Here is a 24,953-nt window from a genome sequence, read left to right on the forward strand (position 1 = left end):
TTTCGAGTCCGCTGGCTGCCGCGCTGAGTATTGCTCGCGCTTGTACCTTTCTTCTGGCGGTGTGACGTGGGTGCCGGCCAGAGTCGATGCCCCCTGGCCGAGTAGGACCAACTTCCGGTCGGGTACGTCCAGCACTCCAGGCCGGTGCTGCCGGGCAGGTACAGGCCCCACCACGCCTTCACCGAACGGAGCACTTTCCGTTGTCGGATTCTCGCCGGGGGTGGATTAGTGTGTGCCGCTTGCTTCCCCGAGCCGATTTCACTCCTTCAGGCGGGTGAATGTGCGGATGGTCATCAGGATAATTGAGCGGGCCGGTCAGCCTTGTGGAGCTCCCGATTTAGGCAGCCGCCATGCTCGGCAGTTGGCCACGCCCCCACTTCTGTTAATTTTTAAACATTTTAGGCACTGTACAAACCAGAATCGACATATGAAGAATCTAAAGTTTAAAATTAATTAGGATATTAGCACCAGGAACCTTCTATCTTCACTGTCTGTATTCATGATTCTATTTTCTCTGTATGAGTTCTTTACCTCATATGTTGAATCTGGTTTGTACAGTGCCTAATATTTTCTGTATGAGTTCTTTACCTCATATGTCGATTCTGGTTTGTACAGTGCCTAATATGTTTAAAAATTAATGTAAATAGCTCCTGAGTTAGTAATTATGTGTCCTTATCTAGCGGTATATCATGGTGTTGTATCAATTATCTGGCAAAATGTTATAGTAGAATTGTCATAATCTACTACAATTGTATTTCATTCAAACACAAGAATGAGTGATCTAAAATAGTATTTTCTCAATTTTAGAACTATGCTGAAATTGTCCTAATGAAGACACATTGTATGTGTCGAAATGCGTTGACAGACATCAGCTTCTTCAATCAGTTCTGGGAATTATCAATGCTCTAATTTTTCCCCCGATCATTATATATTATTGTGATTGAATATTTACTTTGCTTTTAATGTATTTTAAACACAATTCCTTTGTATGATTGAACATGTCCATATCAACTTTTATCAATATAATAAAAAAATGTATGTCATCATAGCACGTTGTTGTTCTATTTCCCTTCTTGTGTTTGTTTTATCGTATTGTAATTTTTGCCAGATATTTATGTTGTTTTTGCCTGGGTATTTACCTTTGTCATAAAACTTGTTTTCCAGCACCTCTATACGTGCACCACAAATGCCAAATATGTAACTTTATATAGCAACCTTATTGGCTGGTGCTGTTTCTAGCCCTGGCTTGATAGCTGAGCTGCCTGCAAGATGCTTTGTTATCAAATAATTAAAATATACACAAAGTGAGCTTTGTCTCTGACCAGAAGAATATTTCTCTCTCGCCTCATTCTTATGACCATTTAGTGCATCATTCCACCTTCTATGGAGTGCTTGCATTATAGTGCATGAGGGTCTATTTTACATCTCAAAAGTATACTGAATCATCACATGTTACATCCATTATCTTGTAGATACAGTGCTTACAGAAACCACTTGTTTTGGTTTTGTGTTTTCACTGCAGAAGGTTTAAAAAAAACATATTTTAGCTAGTGCTCAAAATACAAGCCAGACCTACTGGCTTTGTCAATGCTTGTTCTAAATTCCGTTCTCCTTTTCTGTTTCTTTGGTTTGGAAAGTGCTCCCTGGCCCTTGGCTGAGCGGAGTAGGCTTGAAGTGCCTTTTGCATTGCTGTACAACATAATGCATCACATAGTTCGCTGATTGTTTCCTACAGAGGGCGAGGTACACTATTGAAACGTATAAGGCACTTGGGCTGAAGTGAAGAGTAATCGGCATATAAGTGCAGCTGCAGAGTGAATCCGGTAACAATAAAGCAAAGCTTTAGAGACCAAGACTTTGAATTGTAGGCTGAAGCACCCCATATTGGTGAACTGTGTCCCTTTGTGAAGTTTAACCATGCCTCATAGTCTGCAATTTCAACACTGTGCGACAGCATCGGCTGGTGCAGGCAAGCACGGCGAGGCAGGGGTGGATATCGACAAACAGAATAGAATGTATTTACTTAATTCATTTTCTCTATTCCATTGTCTGTCGACATCCCCTGCTGCGCCCAACCGCACTTACCTGCGCAGGCCGCCACTTACCTGCACCGGCCGCTGCTGCAGTGCGATAGGGTATAGCTAGGGCACCTGGCTGGAATGCTGCACCAATGTTGATTTATGGTTAATCTTTCTTTGCCCTGCTTCGGTAAGAACAGTCCAGCCCGACCTGTCAAGCCAGCCAGGTGCTCTCTAAAATGTAATAGACGTTTGATATAGCACAAGTAGCTCACTCCAAATGGAGTATCGCAGCTCTGGATCCTAGTGATCAGAGGGCTGGAATTAGATGCCTCGCAGGCGAAATGAGATTATAAAAGCCAGATTTTAAGCAGCTTTTTAAAAGTAATAAAGATGTGGCATGTGCATTCTGAAAGGGGAACTTATTCCACTAGAACAGGGCAAAGTAAGAAAAGGAATGCCCACCTTTTCGAGTTGTCCGAATACGGGGAAGAGTAGCAAGTTCAGTGTCAAATGTCGTAAGAATCCTGGAAAGATGGTAAAAACTAATTTTGCATCAAAGATAAAGTGATCCTACCCCATGCAGGGCTTTATGTCTAACAGAAAGGAGCTTAAAAATGCAGCGTTTCCTGACCGGAAGTCAATGCAAAGAGCTCAGCACCAGACTTGATGGAGAGCCTAAATGTCAGACCAGACATGCTGCTGTGTTCAGAATTTGTCTCTGAAAAAGAACACAATCAACCCAAGACCAGTTTTAGCCTCTTTGGCCCTCTTCAGTGAGTTGCAGCTTGGTACCAGTCACACAGTGAGCACGGGACCCACATCTGTTCCTGTTGGAGCAGGACCAAAGGTGATTTGCTTATGACTGGGTCTAATCTGAGGTGGCATTTTGGGAAAAAAAGATAGTTTCGAATGCTCCATGCAGCAATTTCCAGTGGATAGACAATTTGCAAGCATTAAACCCATCACTTTTTGTGTTTTGTGTTTTTTTTTGTATTTGGCTTTACTATTCAGAACATGAGGAATAACATTTCATGAAAATGTGGATTTTGATTGACTAAAATTGAGAAATATTAGATATAAGTCAAACCCCTTTTATTCTAACTTTAAATTCCATTTTATTTCTATACAGTGACATTTTTAAAGTTTTACCATCACATGACCAGTGGCAAATGCACTGTAATTGAATAATAATAGTGATAACATGTTAATGTTTTGCAGGCAAAAATAAAGAAAGAAAACCAAAGTCTGGCAGTGAGTGGCGAGAACGGAGGAATGCAATCAGGATGAACAGCGAATACACAGTCGAAACGCTTGTGGTAGCCGATTCCGATATGGTTCAGTATCACGGCTCAGAGACTGCCCAGAGGTTTATCCTCACAGTTATGAACATGGTGAGTATACTTATCCAGCATGGTCTTTTGTCTGTCGTCTTGGCAGCGTGTTCAAGCATCTTGCAATCTCATGCAACTTCTTCCTTCTCTGTGTGATATATCTGCTTGGGCTGAATAGACAAGAGCAAAGTGGATATATTGTGATTGTAAGATGTTAGTGTGCAATTTAAGACTTTTATCAATTTCTTAGTTTTCCGTGTCGTGATGATCCTTGTACACATCAGTACTTGGGAAAGGTAGCACTTTGCCTGAATACTATAGTTTGATCGCATCTGCCTCTTTTCCAAAGTTTTCCACCCTGGTGTTGTGATCACTGCCTCTCTTGTAGTCAATCACAATGTCTAGATGGACATTCGCCTTTAGACGATTTGTGTCACTTCCTAAGAAGGTGATGGATTAGCACTTAGGCACGTGACCTCGGAGGTTATAACCTCATTTTCAATGGTGAAAGACTATAGCCTTGAAGATGCCAACAAGATCTTATCTGCTTCGTGGCTGCTAGGGATACAGTCGTTCCTTTAGCACAAGTAAAAGCCTTTTGCTTCTAGAGACATGGTAAGAGATTATAATCATCACCATGTTGGTAAACATGTATCACTTCTTCCACACAAAAGCTGACCTATCATGCCAGAGGCTGATGTTAATGACTGACTGCAAGCAGGTGAAGAGCAATTTGATGGTTAGAGTTAAGTCTGCCAACCCATCCTGGTTTGATAATGATTTAAGAAGGGTGTTTGGGGGAAATCATAACCGTATTGTGGGCTGTTAGTAGGAATGCTTGCCTGTCCTCTGTCTCCAAAAGGAACTGGGTGTAACAGAGGTCAAAAGAGTTGCTGTAATCAAGTACATAGTTAATTGAGGAGTTCACTGTTACTCACCTATCTTGCATTTCCAAAACTGAAAGGACCTTCTTCATGATATTTAATTGAAAAAAAAAGATTTTAACCCCAATGTTGGTACAAGGGAAATGTTGAAATCTGAATCTCTTCCTAGGTCTCTAACTTTGGTTCCTGAAATTAAGTGCTTTCCCTAAGCCTGTGAATTCGACCAACATAAAGGGAATTGAGGACCTACAAACATAAACACCTTACTTTGAAAGCATTGAATGGTAACCAGATGTCATTCGTTCACAGCTCAATCCTGCCAAAACACTTTCAGGTAGATGCATCAAGCATTTTTGCGAGCGCAAACGGTGCGAATCGCTAAATTCGGCCGTTTGCGCCCGCAAAAATGGCATTTGAGATGCATCAAGGGTTCATGCACTCGCAATTTAAGAATACGCAAATAATTACGAGTTCTCAAATTGCAATTGCATTTAAGGAATCGCAATTTGCGATTCCTTAAATGCAATGCATGAACCATTCCAAGATTGCGAATTCACAATTTGGGGCCGCTATTTACCGCGAAGTCAAACTACGTGGTAAATAGCAAAAATTTAGAAATATGCACTTTAGTGCATTTTTCTAAGTTGTATGTTACACACACACATGTCTTTGGGACATGTGTGTGCGCAACACCGGTGAAAATTACCATTTCAGGGGTGCAACAGGGTGTCCTTTGGACACCCTGGCACCCTTGAAATTGTGGCACATTTGCGATTCGCTAATTGCCAATCCCAAATAAGGTATGACTCCCCATTCATTCCTTATTTGCGATTTGCAATTAGTGAATCGCAAATAAGGACATAGTAGAAATCGCAAATAATATTGCGATTCCTACATGCATCCCGTTTTGCGAGTCTTTAATAGCGATTCCTTAAAATTCGCTATTAAGGACTCACAAAACATAACTTTGATGCATCTGGGGGATGGTCAGTTAAATTAGGGTTTGGGAGCATGAAGAAACTTTAGGTTAAATGTGCATAGGAGTTGCAGTGAAATACACATAACATTAAAAAGGAGGATCGAGTCCAATTTATTATAATAAGTATTTGAGAACCCTGAGGGACTCCACGTGTCGGGTAGGGATTAGCAGACAAATAGCTTGACTTGATGTCACCTGTCACTGATAAAACATCAAACTTACCTAAGGCATAGCCGGCTACCCAACAAAACAATTTGAAGCATGCAGCTGTGTGGGATGGTTCGCACTGTAGGAAACAGTACAGATAGATCAGGTAGAATCAGAAAAACTATCCCGCTGTATTGAACATCTCAAGTTGGACCCCAGTACTGATGCAACTGCTGGTTCCATAGGACTCATACGACTGAAGGCATTCGAGTCTGGCTGAAATTGTTGTGTAGCTTTTGTCACAGTGATGCCTTAATGACTACGGTAATGAGGTGAGTTGGTGGCTCTAAATGCCATTTCCTAACATTAACATAATGTGATTGGCTCAATTTTCTAATGGGAGAATGCAATCAATTTGTGTTATGTTAGCTGTTTTTTTTTTTTATAAAGAATGTACACTGCCTGAGAGCGGAGTATTCAGATTGGATGCTATAAGTCTAATGTTAGGATTGCTTTCTGTGTATGTGAATTGGATTTTTAAAAGTTTGACAAGAGAGCCTCAGGCAGAAGAGTGTTATAGATCAGTTACAGTTTACAGCAGTTAGAGTTGACTCGGCCCTAAGGCTGATAATAGATATGATGTGCCTTGGCTAGCCTCTTCTAGGTAGAGCAACCCTGAGTGCTCCCATCACTCAAAGTGAGGAACCCCAGCTCCACATTTTAAGGAAAGATGAGTACCACCCTTTATAGGACTTGAAACGACTGCTAGGCAGATTGCAAGATTAAAATCCCTATGCATTAATATGATCTCATAAAATGGCAAGTCCACTTCAGGGATTCAAAGTCAGTCAAAAGCTTTTATTATCGGTTAAAAACCATACTGGGCAAATTAGGTTAAAGTGAGAATGGGAGACCAATGTGCTCCCCGAGTACGATTTAGAAGCAACTTTTCTGACTGACATCACCCTGTGTTACAGGTTTAGGGGAGTAGTTGCAAGATATGCCCTCTGAATTCATTGCCAGACTTCCAAGCAGATGGATGGACAGAAGTAAGAACACACAGTACCAAGTGACAGATGCCTTTAAATGAAATGTAACAGGAGTGGCAGGGAGGAAATTAGTGTTTTAACCCTACTAGGTGATGTAGGTGAACCTATTCCTGGAGATCTCAGCATGTTGGTAGTGTCTAATGTACATGTACGTTAGTGGTTGTCAAACAGAACAAGCTGTAAACAGGCTGGATAGCCATAAACCAAGGCAATCTGAAAAACAACTCTCAGAAGAAACTGTGTGTGTTAAACAAATAAGTTTCCACCCCTCGAGATAAAATGGGAGTGGGGATTGGTTTTGGCATAAGGGAAAGCAGTGGTTGCTGAGGTCACCAAATGAGTAGACTTCCATCTCCTTAACAAGGGAGCATGTCATAACACCCACAGCAATGTATTATGTCAATTCTATTGATGTCAACATAACACTCAGATTCTTTATGATGCAGTAGTTAGCCAGAGGTGGTGGGTCTAAATTGTGTTTTTTGAGCGAAGGGGCAACTGTCCCTTTTATAAGCTAACTCTAATTTCTCCATTATCTAAAGATAGTATACTTAGATAAGTAAAAATAGAGACAAAGAGGTGCCACTGATAACCCTTTTTATAAGTGGAGATAAGAACTGTTAGAAGGCAAGCAATCGTGCCTTTTCTGTACATCCTGTGGGAAACAAGAAGAGGGTAGAAAGTAGTCACTAATTCAGATAGGGTCATTGACTAACACTTCTTGGTCAATGGGTGTGCAGGCCTGAACAGGGCAGGCAACTGTAAGATGGCTTCAACAACACTCGCTTCTGACTGGAAGATAGTATGATGGCTTCCCCTATTCTCACCAGGGTAGGAGAAAGTATCATGTCTTCCTCTACTCTTTTCTGGGTGGGGAAGTAGGATGGCTGTGCCCACTCTCCCGCTCTCCTAGACTGAGAAAGTAAGATCATTAGTTTGTTTTGTTTACCTGCAAGTCTGTGCAGCATCAGTCTGTATTACAATATGCAGGTTTTCTTTTTTAAGATGGCTGAGTGTTTAATGCATGTTTTAAATGTGTTCGGCAGGTGTACAACATGTTCCAGCACCAGAGCCTAGGCATCCGAGTTAACATTCAGGTCACAAAGTTAGTCCTGCTACGCCAGCGTCCGGTACGTACTCCGAATTTTTCCGTGCACGTTGAAAATGTGTTACAGCACAGCTGGAATTTATATGTATGTGGTGTCAGCCCAGGGTTTGAGAAACTTTACATACTCAAATAAGATCAGCAGGTTAAGGCACCTTTGGCAGGGTTCTGTGTTGGTACCTCCAAGTCACAAGCTCGAAAACTGTTGCAGCCAAGGTAGTCTCTCATCCTTCCAAGATGGATGCAATGAGGACTATTGTTTGAGGTAATATTTTTAGGGTAGTTGCTTAGGAGGTAGTCCTCAGAGGACAGTACTAGAAGTCATAGTCAAGGTTTTCTTTCCACAAGATAATGGGATCTTCAAGTTAGTAATTTTTGTAAGTATGGAGCAGAGGTTCGCCTTCCAAGAAAAATCAATTTACCGAACTTTGAAAAGGATTCTTGTATGATTTCATTGGAAATACGGAAAGGGGCTCATGCCCTGATTATGCAGATGCATACGGTGGAATATTAAAGCACCTATGCTCGTCTTGGTCAAAACAAGTTATATTTTAAAGGTATGTTTTGAAGGGTTATCCCTGTTACCCTCATAGGTTATTTGGAGACTAAAATAAATCACTTTGAGCACTTCAAATAACTTGTAGCCTATTTGCTATATTAAAACTGTGTCTAATTTTAGATACTCCTGTATGTGATATTTAATAAGGGATGATAATAAGGGATGTGCTATGGAAAATTGTAGAAGTAAAGAGACATCTGAGTGTTGTTATTTTGGTGACCATGTAGATGATAGCACCTGAGCTGTGTGTCAGCCGGAACATGAGATACCTTCCTAGATCTCCACTCTACGGGCTCTTTGACATCCTTCAAAACAGTCTTCTTGCTTTTTTTGTATACAAAATCTTAGTACACAGGCAGAAGCATGCTAACTGCAAACCGGTTCCAAAGCCTTTAAGATACTGGCAGGGCTTCTGTGCCTATCCTGGTTCTTCCTCCTCCTTTTTTCCGACACGCATCCATGTTCACCCTTTTGTCTCTGCATGCGACTAGTGTAATCGCTTCATTGCCTGAGCTGGTAAGCAGGTTTGCAAGATGATCAGCAACAAAGCAAAGGGTATGAGTTAGGCACAATGAGTGTACTGTATGTGTGATTAATAAGTAAGTGCATGATTGTGATGTCCCTGTTTAGCGTGTGGCAGCAAGTACAAGGCTCTTAAGCCTCACAATATGAAAGATTTGAAATCTGAACTTCAGAGTCTCACCAGGAGTTTATGCTTGACCACTGTCGCTTGCAAGGATTATCTTGTTGGCTGGGAGGCCAAAGTAAGCATGGTTAGCATTGTGCTGTCTTTAGGACGGCAGGACCACCATGGATGTATCTCAAGAGGAATAATGATTGCCGGAGGTCGATTCTTATATATGGTTACATTTAGCGTAATTCATGGTACTGCAAACACGTCCTGCTGGTCTTTCTCCTACTAGTCTGTAGTAATCACACAGGAAGTTCAGGTAAGGCTGCTACCACAATAGAGTTACACAGTAGCAGAGGACAGGCACTCAGGAGCTCCTCCACAGCCAACTACACCTCAATTGTAAGAACTTAAACACTAACATTCCAAACTCACCCACATCATGACATCCTTAACTAAAATCTCTATGACACCAGATTCTAGCTGTATGCTAAGTATTACACATCTTCCCTTCTCCCACAACTGACACAAAACAATATCAAATCTCACCTGGAGGACTCGCAAACATTAAAGACCCTCACACCACACAGCAAAACCCCACACACAAAGAGCACATCAATTCAATCAGGTATGAAACATGCTACGTTTAATTATCATTCAAACCCCACACACAAAGGATACATACATTCAGTCCGGTATGAAACCTGGTTTGTATAACTATCATTCTAGAACGTGGATGCCGAGGCGTGACCTGGAATTTCAGAGTCATCTTGAGCTCCTTTTGGCTGTTCACATTTCTGCCCATATACAACACTGTCAGAAGGAGTACCATTTTTGAGATGGCTAACTTCACAGTTGTCAGGCACTTTACCCACCTTAATAATTTTGGCTAGATTCCACCAGAGCCCCCCACTAACTTTCTTGGCATTATCATGTATCTTTTCCACCTTGACAGTGCTGCTGAACTAACTTTTCCCTTTCTGCACATGGACAGAAGACTTGATGCAAACCATGTCCCCAACCTTCACAGTGATCAACTTGACATTCTTTTGCCATACCATCCTTTCTTGTGTAAGACTCACATTCTTCTTCACCAAGTCCATCAAATGTTTCAAATCACACTCACACTTTAGCCATTTTACCATCCATGCTGAACAGAAACTGGTGTTTGTCTTCTTACCTTTCAGCAGTTCAAAGGGAGACACCTTTGTGGTAGAGTGTGTTGTAGTTCTATAAAAGCATAACTTACTACATACAAACTTTACCACATCCAGATTCACACTCTTGGCCCACTTGATGCACTCACCCACCACTTGGTTCTTCCTCTCCACCAGACCATTGGTTTGAGGTTAGTTGTAGGGAGCTCATCAGATGTTTGTCCCCACATGACTCTAGGAACACTTGCAGTTCTTTACTAATAAACTGCGTATGATTAACCTAAACAAGGAATTCAGGAAATCCCTCTCTCCTGAAAATGTCTCTAGGAAATTCAACAATTGCACCCACACTAGGTTCTTTAACCATCTTGAGTTCAGACCATTTTGATCCATAATCAGCCAGTACAATCATAAATCTGTCATGACCCGACAAAGAATCATACGGTCCCATAATGTTGATCCCAAGCTTGAAATTTGGCCCTGAAGGACACCCTATTAGTATGAGTGGTGGAGTAGCCACCTTCAAACTTTTCTCAACTGTCCTGCAGACACAACACTTTTCCACCATCTCATCAACTTCAGTGTCCATTCTTGGCCATCAAAAACATTCACAAATACGTTGCTTGGTGAGAGAAGACCCCAGCTGTCCCTCATGGGCATTTTTAGTTATGCGGTTTCTCACAGAATGGGGAGGGATTAACTTGTCTGATCTTAGAAGAAGGCCATCCTCAACTGAAATCGCATCACTTACCTTATAATAGGGTTGTAACAAACCAACCTCCTTAAAATATGTCTATGACCTGTTGCAAATCCTGATCACCCTTCACAGCCTCTATCCATTCTCCCTCCGAACAAACCTTTAATTCAGGAATTTCTAGAGAAGCCACTAAGCAATCCTTAAAGTCTTCAACTATCAAATCAGACAACTTTACACCACTGTCATCATCCCCTTTGCACCAAAATCATGAAAGAAAATCAACTCTCCTGTTCCTACCACCTGGGATGTGGCCACTTCGAATAGCTACTGCATCAATTTGGTGAAGAGTCTTAACATTATGGGTGTACAATACTTACTTCCACTCCCATCCAGAATGTAGACGAGTGGTTTGTGATCTGTCTGTAGTTTCAACTGTCTTCCCCACACATATGTGCGGAACATCTCAATAGACAACCAGCAGGCCAACAGTTCTCTTTTTAAAAAATATTTTTTATTGAGTGAGACAACAAGGAAAAAACCATCACAACCGACTTCTATCCCTCTCCCACACTTTTTTTTAAATATCTCCCCGTGCTCATCCATCCCCCTTCCTACCCTCAACCCTATCACATTTCCAAGTGGGTTCTTTTTGTTACATTTCTTGATATCTTATTCATACTAGATCAAAACATAAACATTTCATAAGTCAGATAAAATTCCCTTATCTATTACCACATCTAATACAGATGGCTTTTGTTTCCTGGTTCCCTTTAAACATTTTCTTAGCAGCATCTTTGAGTTATCACATCACAGTCAGAGTTCCTCCATAAAGTGCATGAGCATATCATGTCAACGACTTCCCCATCGTTCTACTAAAGTGGCAAAGATGAAACAGTGCATACCTAGCCTATCTAAGTAAGCCAAAAAAGTGCTTGTGCATACATTAACTGTCTTAGCAGCATGGAAAATAAAGTGCATCTTATCAAAAAGTCCATAATATTCCAAACTATGGACTAATGTACATTACCCATATCAACATTTTTAAACAAGACAACTCATTTTTTTTAGTATAGTTAGCTTAGAGTACTTTTTTGCCACAACACCTTCGAAACATCTTCACCACCTGGCCAATACATACAAAACCTATATCCAACATAAAGTCCATGTGCATACATTGTAAACCATAATAGCAGCCTGAATATTACAGTGCACATTTTCAAAAAAGTGCATACGTGAAGTCTCTAAAAGCATTTGAATTTCTTACCCATATTTCTTATCTCGCGTTCGCCCAGTATTCAGCTGTATAGCATATCATATCCCTCCCATATCCAGGGTCAATTTAACATCGATTTCTTTAACCGGTACAACAACCTAACTGTATAATCTACCACGGCCATTTCCACTTATCAGAGTGCACTCAAATATAAAACTCAAATATAAAAACTAGTTCACCCTCTGCCTTATAGGACATATACGGCTTACCCATCCACTTGTTCTCTCCAGTTGGCAAAATACAGCCATATTTTAACTCCTTTCTTTTTGGCCCTATGTCTCTTCACTCATAAATAGCTTTCTCAAGAATATATGTTTTCAGTAAACGAGCTAGCCATTGATTAAATATTGGTGGGTTAGCATCCTGCCATGCTGATGCCATACAATTTCTATATACTGCAATTGCTATGCAGATAAAAGCCCCACCTTTGTGTTTACCCAGGTCATTTATACCACGCATAATTACCGGGGGTAACTTTCACCTGCAACAGCAACTTCTCTTGTAAGAAAACCTCTATTCCCCTATAAGCTGGGCAAACTCACTGCGGTGGCAAACATATGCATTAAGTCTGCCTTATATAACTTACACCGTTGGGCAAAACACTCCTTTCCACCTCCCCCATTTGTCAATCCATATATGGGTATAATATAATTTCAAACATGTTTTAAAAAATTGTGCTTGAAGATTAGCAGGCCTTAAAAACCCTAAGTTGGTAAAAAGCCTCTTGAAAATCCACATCTGATATTCCCCAGCAACTCTTGACACTTTGTAGAGCATTTACCCAAATCATTCTTCATATAACTGATCAGTAATGCATATAATAATCCAATCCTTGGTGCCTTAGGTCGTCTTAATCTATCCACTAATTCACAACTCTCAAATTTCTCTTTTCTCCTCCCTTCTATAACAAAAAGTCCCTGACTTGTAAATATTTAAAGAATTCTCAATTAGTTAGATCACATTTTCCTCTTACCTCCTCAAATGACATTAGAACATCCACTGTGAACAGGCATCCAACATAGGTATACCTGCCTTTATCCACTTCTCATTAAAAATATCAGAGAGGTCTTTATTCTGTACAAAGGGCGTACAGTTGTTTAATTTCCCTAGGCCTACCAAGTGTCGCACAGAAGACCATACCCTAAAAGCAGTGTGTAGAGTCTTAAAGCATACTCTCTTGAAATATCCCAAATAACCTGATGCCATCAGCACCCTCTTACAACATGGCCATTCCCATGTGCAAAAGGGTAGCTATCCCTACGTACCTCCATCCCAGGGCTCGCATTAAAAAGGCTATATAATGTTTAATAGAGGCTGCCCACCAGTATATTTAAGATTAGGTAAGGCCAAGCCACCACGCTATCTAGGTGAAAAATAAGTATTTCATCACTCTTCTAGGTCTAGAATACGCCCATATCAACTGTGCAAAGATGCTTTCGAATTTTTTTATCCAACAATCCATAAAAATCAAGGAAATTGCTCTTAAAAAGTATAAACCCATAGGAAAACATAACATCTTAATATGTTTTACTCTGCCTATCAATGCGAGGTGCAAATTATCCATTCTTTTAAGTGCCTTTTTCATTTCACCGGCACACGGCTCCAAATTTTCTTTAACTATCTCGTTGATTTCAGCAGTTACCACCACCCCCAATTATGTGGTCTTTTTGACAACTCTATTATCCATATTTGGACAAATTCTTTAACTATTATTTGTGTTTTATCCTTATTCAGGGCATATTCAGACACTGACCTGAATCTGTGCGCTTCCTTTTCAATTGCTGTCATCGCCATCTCAGATTGTGAAGTCACTATTGCAACGTTGTCAGCATATGCCAATACCTTTTCTGTATACTCTGTTTCGAATAGTGGGGGATATCTGCTGAATTCTCCAGGTATTTAAAAAAAGAGACTATATAAATAGCGAACAATAAAGGGCACCCTTGGCGTGTACCTCTCGTTATTTTAAATGCTTCCGCCAAACCCCCATTAACCCAAACTCTAGCCTCTGGATCTTTATACAGGGCTTTCACTGCACAAATAAATTGTACCCCTATCCCTTTCCATGCATAGAGGCCCACAGAAACTGCCAGGAGACCGTATTTTCGGTATCTAAAAAAATTGCGGCCATAGGGTCTCCTGCCACTTGCTTCACGTCAAACAGCTTGATGATCTTCCTAATATGCTCTAAATTACCTCTCCCTGGGATAAAGCCATATTGGCTCTGGGAAACAATTTTATTGATCACTAGTGGCAAGCGAGATGCTAGAGTTGTAGAATAAATCTTCACATACCCATTGATAAGGGTTATTGGCCGATAAGACCCTAGCTCCTCGCTAGGTTTGTTTTTCTTTGGAAAGATAATATTCTTAGCCATAGCCCAAGAAGCCGGTGGATTCATGCCCTCTGTAATTTGTAAAAACAAGATCTCCATGGTCTCTTTTAGGTGCTCTTGAAAGACTTTATAAACTTCAGTGGGGATCAAATCCGGACTCGTGGCTTTCCCTCTCGGTAGGCTGCCAAGCGCAGTTACAATCTCATTCCTTACTAGTGGTTGATCTAGGAGGTCCCTCTCTTCTCTTGAAAAGAGCGCCTCAGCAGGATGTTCCAGATACTTCTCAATCTGTTCTTCCTTCTGCCTTTCCCCTCCCTAATCTTTTGTGTACAAAGCCCGATAAAAATTACAGAACGCAGTTCGGATTTCACTTTCATCTGCCTTGAATTCAGTATGAGTCACTTCTTGCCTTGTCCTAACTGCAAGAAGGTGACCAACCCTTTCGCTGCACTCGTACATCTCCTCCTCGGTTGCTTTGTCAACAGCTTTTTACAGTAGTTTCTCCCCTATTGAAGCTTTGCTTATTGCAACCCCTAGGCAAGCATCCTCTATATTTCCCTTCTGTTGAATGGCCTTAATTAACTTGCTTTCCGCCTGTGCCAAGCTAATTTGCAAAGAGTGAAGTTGCACCTTTTCATTTTTATTTTACCTTATTACATATTGCATTGTTTCCCCTGTATCACTGCTTTTAATGTGTCCTAAACTATGCAGAGGGAGGCAGATCTAAGATTCCTGCCTAGAAACTCTGGGATCCATTTCTTCATGTAGTCCACATAAGCTTCATCCACCAGTAGCGCTCTTTCAAATGTCCATGAAGAAAAGGATTTCCCCTGATCACTCCCGCCCTGTAACCCGAGTATCAGAGGGTTATGGTCTGAGAGGTATCTGGGGACCTTTTCAATTGTACTCTTTTGGCTAATAGTTTGCGAGACAAAAAAATAATTAGGCTCGCATGCTTCTGATGAGGTGCAGAGTAGTATGTAAAACCTTGATCCTTAGGCCTTAATTTTGCCTACACGTCACATAATCCATCCTCTTGACACCTATTACATAAAGCTTGAAAAACTTTAGGTTTCTTGCCTATATATATTTCCCCCAGATCCCAGCTGCTGCCAATTTTAATATTAAAATCCCGATCACACAACTATAGGCAATTGCCGATGAGATAATTCATGGACAACCATCCAATTATGGTGGGATCATCCACATTGCTTCCGTGAAGGGAAAGGTAAGCTTAGGAGAACCAGGGGCACTACAGCTATCGATAACCCAGCTTTATTTACTTTAACTGAGGAAAAATGGATAGCTTTGTTGCGGGCCAAGATTGCTATACCCCGAGTATGTGTGCCTTGAGTTGTTGCTCCTACTATACTATATCCTAAGTATTTTAAAAGATCTTTTTGGCTCCCTTCTACATTAGTTTCTTGAAGGCACTCTATATCGGCTTGCAGCAGTCTTAGCCCTTGAGATACGATTTGCCTCTTTTTATGTCATTCAGACCAGATATATTAATCGTTGCAATCCTTAACTTACTCATTTTTGAGTTTTTTTCTCTTTACCCCACATTGTGAAATTATTTGTCTCATCTGTATCCACCACACCGTCCCAGTGTAGCTTCCCATATCCATAATCCACTCCGACCCACCCCCGTCTACCCCTACCCCTGCAATGGTGCCCCCCACTCCACCCCTCACCTCTCCACCCTCCCCCACCCCCCAATACCTTGGCAATCAGGCATAGCCTGAATGATGTGCTTCTAATACACTGCCCCACCGTCCCCCCTGTGATATCATAAACCATATTGTTAACAACTTTGTATCATTATTTTTCCAGTTTAGCCTCACAGGTTATTCCCCCTCATATCTTCAAGGTTTCCCCTTCTTTTTCCTTCCTTGTTATATCATTCAGAAAACCCTGTGCTAAAATCTCAGAAACAAATATACTAGAATTTATTTTATATTTAACTTTCAGTCTGGCCCGGTTTTGTAAAAAAACCTCTGCCCATACTTTTCGAAATAGTGTTATTAACTGTCTTAGTCTCCACCGCCGTTCAACGGTTGCGTGGGCAAAGTCTGGTTTAACAAAAAAAGAGATCCCATCATGCGATTTAGGAGAGTTAGGTCAGGCTCGGTCATGCACAAGTTGTTGCAACAGGAAATTTCCAAAAAATACCAAAAAAGCCCTTGGTCGTTCTTGGGGTTGTTTCTTCATCAATTGGGGGTACCCTGTGGGCATGTTGAATCTCGCTGTCCCAGTCCCGCTTCACTTGTTCGGGGAAGGTGTTCTTCAGCAAATTGATAATGTATAATCTAGGATGGCTGCCTTCCACCCCCTCCGGTACCCCTAAGAAGCGCAAGTTATTTCTCAGCTGCCTATTTCTTGTTGTTCAAGCTTGAGCATGACATCCGACAGAGCTCCCCCATGAGTGGTATTCTGCTCCTTCAGTGTTTCAATTTGCACCACGAGAGTCTCTGTCCGCATCTCAACCGACAACAATCTTTCTGCAATGTCCCCACATTTCTTACTTATCTTCCAAATTCCAGCTTGCACTTTTTTATTTGCCACTCTAGCTCTTCGCCCATCCGCCCTCACTTCTTCTTGCATTTGATGAATGGATCAGAATATTGTGGCTAGCCAAGGTTCTTTCTCTTGAGAGTCCATCGCTACCACTTCGCTTTATCCCTCTTTTGGCCCTTCCGCCTGCTGCACTGGCCGCGGATCTGAGAAATCCCATTTCAACTGTTTGCCCACATGCCATTTCTGACTGTCTCTCTTTTTACGTTCCCCAGCCTTCTTCTTCTTCTGGGTTGTTTGCAGCTGGTCTCCTAAAGAGGAGCTGTCTGACTCCAAGAACCCCTCACTGCTGGTGGATGTACCTTCCTTCCCAGAGGGATCTGAATCATCATGCAAGGGGAAAAACCGCTCCCCTATACCATCAGGCGACAGTTCCCCTTTGCCCTGTCACCCCACATTTGGGGGGGAGCCATCTCTTAACAGGCTCTCAAATTTTTCAGGATCTAAATTCTCCCTGCTTTGGGTCGGTGTTCCACTAGGTGTTGCCTCTTTGACACCCTCTGCCTCGAGCAGCTTTTGGTCCCCTGTTTCATTCTCCTTTTCTCCTTCCTGTAGTCTCTCTGAGCAAAGGGCCAACATATCTGGGAGGGAGACAGTTTTTGCAGGGACCTCCCCGGATTCTGTGACCCCTACCCCCTCACAGGACAAACTGTCCTCTGCCTCGGATGAAGTAAACTGTCCTCTGCCTCGGGTGAGGTAAATGTTTGGGGAAGTACTTGGCTCTTACTTGCGATCTCAGCTGCATAGTGATTGGTGAACATAGCCGTTAGTGTGGGCTGTGCTGGGTCTTCCTCCAACTGCTTTCCCGGTTTCCCTGCTGGCTTTTTAATCCTGGGCTCTCTCCTTCCGCTGCCCTTGCCAGCGCATTGTTTTGGCTCAATGGAGCTCCCATTAGCTCCACTCCCGTTGAAAGTCACCGGCGGAGCGGGACCACCTCCTGTGGAACCCGCCGCTCGGATCTTTACCATTGTGTCGCCCCTCGCCGCCATGAGCTTTTCGTATGCCCGATGGCACCACTTGCAGGGCTTGCTCTTTGCTACCTCGCAGCAGTAGCATGATGCAGTGAGCCGCCAGACAATTAGCAGCAGCAATAGCAGAGCGTCCACCACCCAGCTCGCCATGTCTGCCCTCTGACTCGGCAGACCAACTAGCTGCTGATCGCAGCACCAATCAATTCAGGGGAGACTGTAGGATCACTGCAGTCAATCACACACCATCTTGCCTTTTCTGCATCAGTTCTCTCTCTATAAGAGTTCTGCAACACTGCCTCCACCAGCACTCTTGAAGCATATTCACTTTCACTATCCCTTTGAATAAGAATAACACCTAGCCCTACTTGACTAGCATTGTAGTGAGTTCCTATTTAGGCCGACTGTAGCTTTCCCTAAATGTAGCCTAACTGCATGTTGCATTGCACAGCCAAGTGTAACATATTTATTTTTGTGCCACAATATTATAAATAGGCTGCACATGTTATTATTGTTATTCAGCTCTTCTGCTGGGATTCAGTCTGAACTTTTCGTACAAGCTCAAACAACATCATGCCCTGTTTTTCTGTGCTCGATAACGCAATCAATCGAGTAAAGCAACGCTGGTACCACCCAGAAACTCAAAAACAAAACTGCACAATCTCCAGAATACCACCGCCAGACTCATCCTGGGCATGCCACATCTCCCACCATTTGAGAGACCTTCACTGACTACCTGTCAACAAAAGAATCATCTTCAAGCTCCTCATGCATGCCTACAGAGCCCTCCACAACACCAGACCTGCATACCTCAACCTCCGCCTCTCCTTCTACGCTCCCACCAGACTGCTCTGCTCCGCCCAACGGGCCCTGGCTACCATCCTATGGAACCACAAGACCTCTGTTGGTGGAAGATCCGTCACCTTCTTTGCTATGAAGACCTGGAACTCCGTGCCTCTGCACCTCAGGCAATCTACATCACTGCCGCAATTCGGGAAGGACCTCAAGACCTGGCCATTCAACTGAACCACAGATACACCCCTACCCCCCTCCCCCAACTCCTTGAGACCCTCAAGGGTGAATAGTTGCACTTTATAAGATTACTTATTGATTGATTGATTGTGGCCAGGGCCAGTTGGGCGTAGCAGAGATGTCTGGTGGGAACGTAGTAGGACAGCTGGTGGTAGAAGTATATGGGTCGGGCTTTGTGGAGGGCTCTGTAGGCATGCATGAGGAGCTTGAAGGCTATTCTTTTGTTGATAGGTAGCCACTGAAGGTCTCTCAGATGGCCGGAGATGTGGCTGTGATGTGGGATGTCCAGGATGAGTTTGGCAGTGGCGTTCTGGACATTCAGCAGGTTTTTCAAAATGTATGAGTCGTACCGACGTTACTGTAGTCGAGTCTGCTGCTAACAAGTGCGTGGGTGACTGTTTTCCTAGATTCAATGTTGATTCACTTGAAGATCTTACAAGCAGGCGGAGCGTGTGGAAGCAACAGCGTTGATTTGGTGGTTCATAGACAACGAGGAGTCCAGGATGATACAGAGGTTTTGTGCATGGTCCGTGGGTGTGTGGGGGATCTGAGCACTGCATGTCGCCAGCAGTCGTCCCAGACAGAGGGCGAGGAGCTCAGGATGAGGACTTTGGTCTTGTCTGAGTTAAGCTTGAGGCAGCTGCCCTTCATCCAGGTGGCGACTGCCTTCATCCCATTGTTGAAGTTGCTTTTGGCTGCTTTGGGTTCGTCTGTGAGGGAGAAACTCAGCTGGGTGTTGTCAATGTAGGAGACAATGTTGAGTCTGTTGGTTCTAATGATGGCTGCAAGCAGGGCCATGTAGATGTTGAAAAGGGTGGGGCTCAGGGAGGAACCCTGAGGCACTTCACAGCTGATCTCTGTGGGTTCTGAGTTGAGCGGTAGAAGTCTTACTCTCTGTGTTCGACCAGGGAGGAAGGAGTGGATCCATTCTAGGGCTTTGTCGTGGATGCCGGTGTTGTGGATTCTTTTGTAGCGGGTGTGGTGGGAGACTGTGTCGAAGGCAACTGAGAGGTCAAGGAGAATGAAGACAGCAGTTTTGCCTCCGTTGAGGAGGGTGCGGATGTCCTGTTGTTGCTTCTGAAGCCTGATTGAGAGAGGTCCAGGATGTTGTTTGTTTTGATGAACTCGGAGTTTGGGCGTTGATAGCTTTCTCAATGGCCTTGGCTGGTAAGGGAAGCAGAGAGATGGGTCTGTAGTTCTTGTGGACTGTTCGGTTAGCAAAGGGTTTCTTCAGCAGGGGGTTGCTCTCTGCGTGCTTCCAGTCTTCTGAGAAGGTTGCAGATTCGATGGAGCACTTGATGGTGCAGCAGAGTCTGTGTGAGATGGAGGTGCTGGCTCTGTTGAACGTGCGGTGAGGGCAGGGATCTGAGGGGGCTCCGAAGTGGATGCTGTTCATTATCCTGAGGGTGCCACCAGAGGTGAGGGTACTCCAGTTGGTCAAGGTCTGCTGGGGTCTGGAGTCATTGGATGCAGTGGTTGTGGGTGCAGTGTGTGGGTCTTGGGTTGCGAAGCTATCATAGATCTCCTTGATCGAACAAGCAATATCTCATGGTACATAACACGGTGGAACAGCTGCTGTTTTCAAGTGAGGCACTTTTTATCATATACACAAACACTTGCCTTTTTAAAACAGAGGGGAGGATTTGTGCAGAGGGGAAAGGTCATAGGACTTTTGCACTACCTTTATGCCACCTGAGATGCAGAAACCCTGACTACAGATGCCAGATATGGGGCCTGGTTGTAATCCCAGAGATCTCTAATTTATCACTGTACTCGCGTAGTGAGGAAAGGCTTTGTCAAATATATCATTCATCATGGTAGTTTTTTTTTTTTATTGATTACAGTTTATTTGTAATGCTGATTATTCTGCCTAGTTGTATATGTTTTCTGATTGCAGCACAGTAACTTCATGGTGGAGCACAATAGTTTCAATAAAGATTGTAAATTGTCTTTGTGTCTCTCTTTTGATTATTATGGACATGCTTGAGTGAGGAAACAAAAGGTGACAATTTGTTTCCACAGTTCCCCTGGGGACTAGAGAGTTATGTTCTGGGTTGCTAATTTGGTTAGGTTAGGAGGTCAGGTAAGGCACTGTGAGCTAATCTGATTTGGGCCCATAGGTATTGGTGTGGTATGGTGATTCATTCTGACATCCTGTGATCCCAGCATAGTTATGTTTCCAAACAGAATCCCTGCAACATGGCGCCGCCAATGTTTGGTCTAGTACTTATTCACTGGTCTCCTGATTAGTATTTGTACGTGTCCATAACAACCCTTACACCTACCACCGGAGACATCCTTGGTGTCGGGGATTAATCCTCCGCAGTATTAAGGAAGCTCCTAATTAGGCTGGTTTTTCAAGCTTGAAACTTTAAAAGGATAACCCATTTTTGTGTTGAAGTTTGTTACCATTGCCGTTTCTTACCATGGCACAGTCACAACCTTTTGCAACAGCTGCAAATTGTAGTCCTGCAGTCCATGCACATGTTACTGCACATGGCCTTAATAATGCAGATGGGGAATTTTTTTTCGTGGTTGAAGCCCATAATGGCTATCGCTTTGAAGTCTTTTATTCTTGGGTCAATTTTTCATTTGTGGATACTCAAACTAATTTCATGAATACACTGTTGCTAAACCGCCAGCAGTATTTAGAGTGTATGTGCTCTTAGAGATATCACATTCACATAGGGAACACACCGCGTGGTTCTGCAGCGCCCTTCCACATGTCATTGCCCCAGTACATATAGATCACCTAAGTAATGAAGGAGTGGCCTGGCCAGCTCTTGCTGGATACACACCATACCCTGATTGTGCAAATCTTACTGCTCCACAACTACAACCATTGTACGCTGGTCTAGTTTGATTGTATAGACATTTAACTGAATATGTTCCACATACCTTGATAGCTGTGCCAGCGAGGCCTGGCCTACCAGGGCAAGACCAGATGCCTGCAGTGCCAACAATAAGTCCTGTACTTAGCCAACTCAGTTATGGGCAAAATTCCCACTATTCGTGAGGAAATTCAATTTTGGATTGGCCCAAAAAATCAACCAAATTGGAGCTGTGTTTCTCCTTACAGGAGCACGAGACAAGCACAGAATATTGACTATGTGCTTACCCCATGGAATAGTTGCTGCAACAGGTGACTGCAACACTTGGGTTACAGTCTTTGCCACTGTATATACCACCAGTCATTGCACTCCACCAATGTCAGTCTTACCGGACATGTTAAAACAAATACAGAATGAACACGGGGCAGCCGCTGCCCTAGATTTGGGGATGAAACTAATGGGAAATATTCCCGGGCTGTCCACAATGATTCTGTCTAACATTAAAGGCAAAGCGGCATCTCTGGCTAAAGGCCAAAGGCTCACAGCGGTCGTACAAGCCAACTGTGAACGTGAGTTACCGATAACTATTGCTGATGTCTACACATCCTTAGGACACAATAATTTGGGAATCAGACCTACTAAACCACCACTTGTCAAACCTATTACTGGCAAGGATGCCAAGAAGACCCGTGAGTTTGCTAAAAAAAAACATGGGAAGAATCTAAACAACCAAAGAAAGGTAAACCTCGGTAAGGTTCTCCACCTCCAGAGCCCTATGAGAGGCACGCTATTTTTGTGATAGCATTAAAATCAAGGCACCAGACAGGTATCAGAGTTCTGATGCACGTTCTCTGTGTTCCTTGCAGGACTCATGCTTCAAGCAACACAAGTGATCTGAACTCAGACAAGAGAAGTACGTGAAGCCAATAAAATTTAAAAGGAGGAAAAATCTCAATTTTACACCAAAATTCAAAAAAAGGAAATTGCGGCTATAACGGCAAAATGTGCCACAAACACTGAACTCTCCTTCTGAACCGAAATTTGGCAGTGACTCTCCTCGACAGCGTGGCAGAAGTCACTATAGCATTCCAAAATCTCCAAGTGTTCCTGGCAGTGAGAGCAACTGATAACTTTGTTACAGTTGAAACCCTAAATAACACCCAATCCAGTGAGCAGTTGAAAATGTCTGCCTCTGCAGGAATCAAGGAAAACCAGAACCTTCTGACAGAGTTCCACAAATTGGGAATCTTGTGTGAGAGAAGGTGGCAGTGAAGGACTTTGGCCCATTATATTGAGTACTGGTGCTAGTCCTTGGCATACAAAGGACAAGAACTATAATCTTGCCACTGCTTTCTGGTTCAAAAGGCAATCGATTTTTCTCTTTTGATCACATCAAATTACATCATGTGGTCGATTCTCAACAGTAGCCAATGAGGAGTCCTTGGTAGTTCCCTAACTTCTCTTGCAACAGAGATAGTGAAGTGATACCATTTCCCCTGGGATCACAGCTTACTGGACTTTGGACATTGCTTTGACTCGTCTACTGGTTTGTATCCCTGTCGCCTTCCCCTCCTCTCTCCATGCAGTGTCTCTCACCCTCCCCTCCTCTTTGCCGCCTTCATTATCTGTCTACTTCGCCTGCTACTACCCACCCCTCCCCTGAATCTCTCCCATTGCCTGCTTTTCCCCTTACGTATTTGTGCTTATTGTTTATCTCGATCTTACAAGTAACTTTGTTGCCATGCTCTAATAATTGTTTAACCTTTGTAACGATTTAACCTGTAACTATGATCTGATACTCATGTAAAGCGCTCTGATACCTCCGGGTCTAGCCAGTGCTATATAAAACCTTTAAAATAAATAAATAAATAAGGGGGACGGAGAATACACTACAATTAATGCCTGCATCCACTACAACTGTCAGCAACACAACTGAAATTTGTACTGTTCTAAATACACCTTCTGCAGCTAAAGTCATCTATACAGATCTAACGCTTTTGGATTTCACCGATCCAGTCGCTGTGCCTGAGCCACCAGTTTTGCGACAAACTGATTCTTGGTTTTATGTGGATTGAGATGGTTTTTCTTTGGATTATTTTGATGATTCTTCCATTGTGGGGAAACACTTGTGTTGCGCAATTTGGCAAATGCTTTGTGTACCAGCCTGAAATCAGATATGCTCCGCTGCAGACAACAACACACGCTTGGCGGAGACCGGTGGCAAGGCGCGTTCTGGGTCCCATGATGTGGCCCTTTCTCATCACCAACAAATTGTAGTAATCTCACTGGGATCTTCAGAAGTGTTCCTGTAAGTTTATTACCACAATAGAGCTACGAGTTAGCGGAGGAGGGACACACAGGAGCTCCTCTGCAGACAACTACAGTTCATCATGACATTTTTAAATGGAATCTCTATGATTCCAGATTCTAGCTGTATGCGAAGTATTACAAGGTCCCAGCCTGTTTCCTTCATGATTACCTTAGCAGCTGTGTCCCAAGCACTCTTCTCCGATCGTATCCCTCCAGCACATGCTGCCATGGAGTTGAGCATATTTCCACCTGGTATTAACCCTGGTTGCATGCTGCTCGCAATCTAGTGTGTTTGGAGGAGAGTATACCCATATGCCATGCTTGAACCCTTTGCCCTGCAAGGTGTGTAATTTTTGCTGTTCATCTGTGGCTGCTGCTCCCTCCCTACATCACATGGTTCTTCTCTTCCACTATCACCGTATGGATGCTGTACCCAAGATGTATGAGAAGCCATGACACTCTCACAGCATGGACGGCCATGTCCGTAAGTGCAGTATTGCACAGCTAAATTTTATCAGTGCTTCCAATACAAACCCCTACCTGCCCAATCATCAGAACCTGTCGAATATCAGATGACTATTCCCTCCCTCAACAAACAACCCCTGCCCCTTAAGGAACACGTGAATGTTCCAACTACCTTCAGCATGTTAACAATTGTGTCCATTGCGGTTGATTGGAGGTCCAACAAGGCATTCATTTTTATCTTGCAATCTTATTATGCTTGTGATTCGGTACAAAAATTAGCAAAAGTGTGAGACATTTGAATTTGTTTAACAGTTCAATAATGGCTTCGCCCAGAATAACTGGTTATGTCTGTTTCCTAAAGGCACAGCTATCTATTGGACACCATGGGGAAAGGGCTTTGGAGAGTTTTTGCCACTGGCAGAATGAGGAATATGGAGGCACCAGCTACCTTGGCAACAACCAGGTGCCCGGTGGGAAGGATGACACCCCCCCTGTCGACGCTGCTGTCTTTATGACCAGGTATTTCACACACCTGCTTCTTTTCTAGTAAAACAACTTATATTCGTTATCATTGCTGTTATTATTATCCCTTATAAAACTAGGTT

General features: G+C 43.0%; 1 protein-coding gene across 2 annotated transcripts in view; it reads left to right on the forward strand.

The window, feature by feature from the left end:
- ADAMTS17 (ADAM metallopeptidase with thrombospondin type 1 motif 17) overlaps positions 1-24,953 on the forward strand; it is a 1,053,865-nt gene that overhangs the window by 117,643 nt on the left and 911,269 nt on the right. For both annotated transcript variants that reach the window (XM_086958065.1, XM_086958066.1), the window contains exons 4-6: positions 3,240-3,412; positions 7,458-7,541; positions 24,710-24,867. In XM_086958065.1, coding sequence (XP_086814191.1) covers positions 3,240-3,412; positions 7,458-7,541; positions 24,710-24,867 — 415 coding nt within the window. The remainder of the gene's footprint in view (positions 1-3,239; positions 3,413-7,457; positions 7,542-24,709; positions 24,868-24,953) is intronic.

This window comes from Lissotriton vulgaris, chromosome 2_1, assembly GCF_964263255.1.
Source record: "Lissotriton vulgaris chromosome 2_1, aLisVul1.2, whole genome shotgun sequence".
Lineage (NCBI taxonomy): Eukaryota > Metazoa > Chordata > Amphibia > Caudata > Salamandridae > Lissotriton > Lissotriton vulgaris.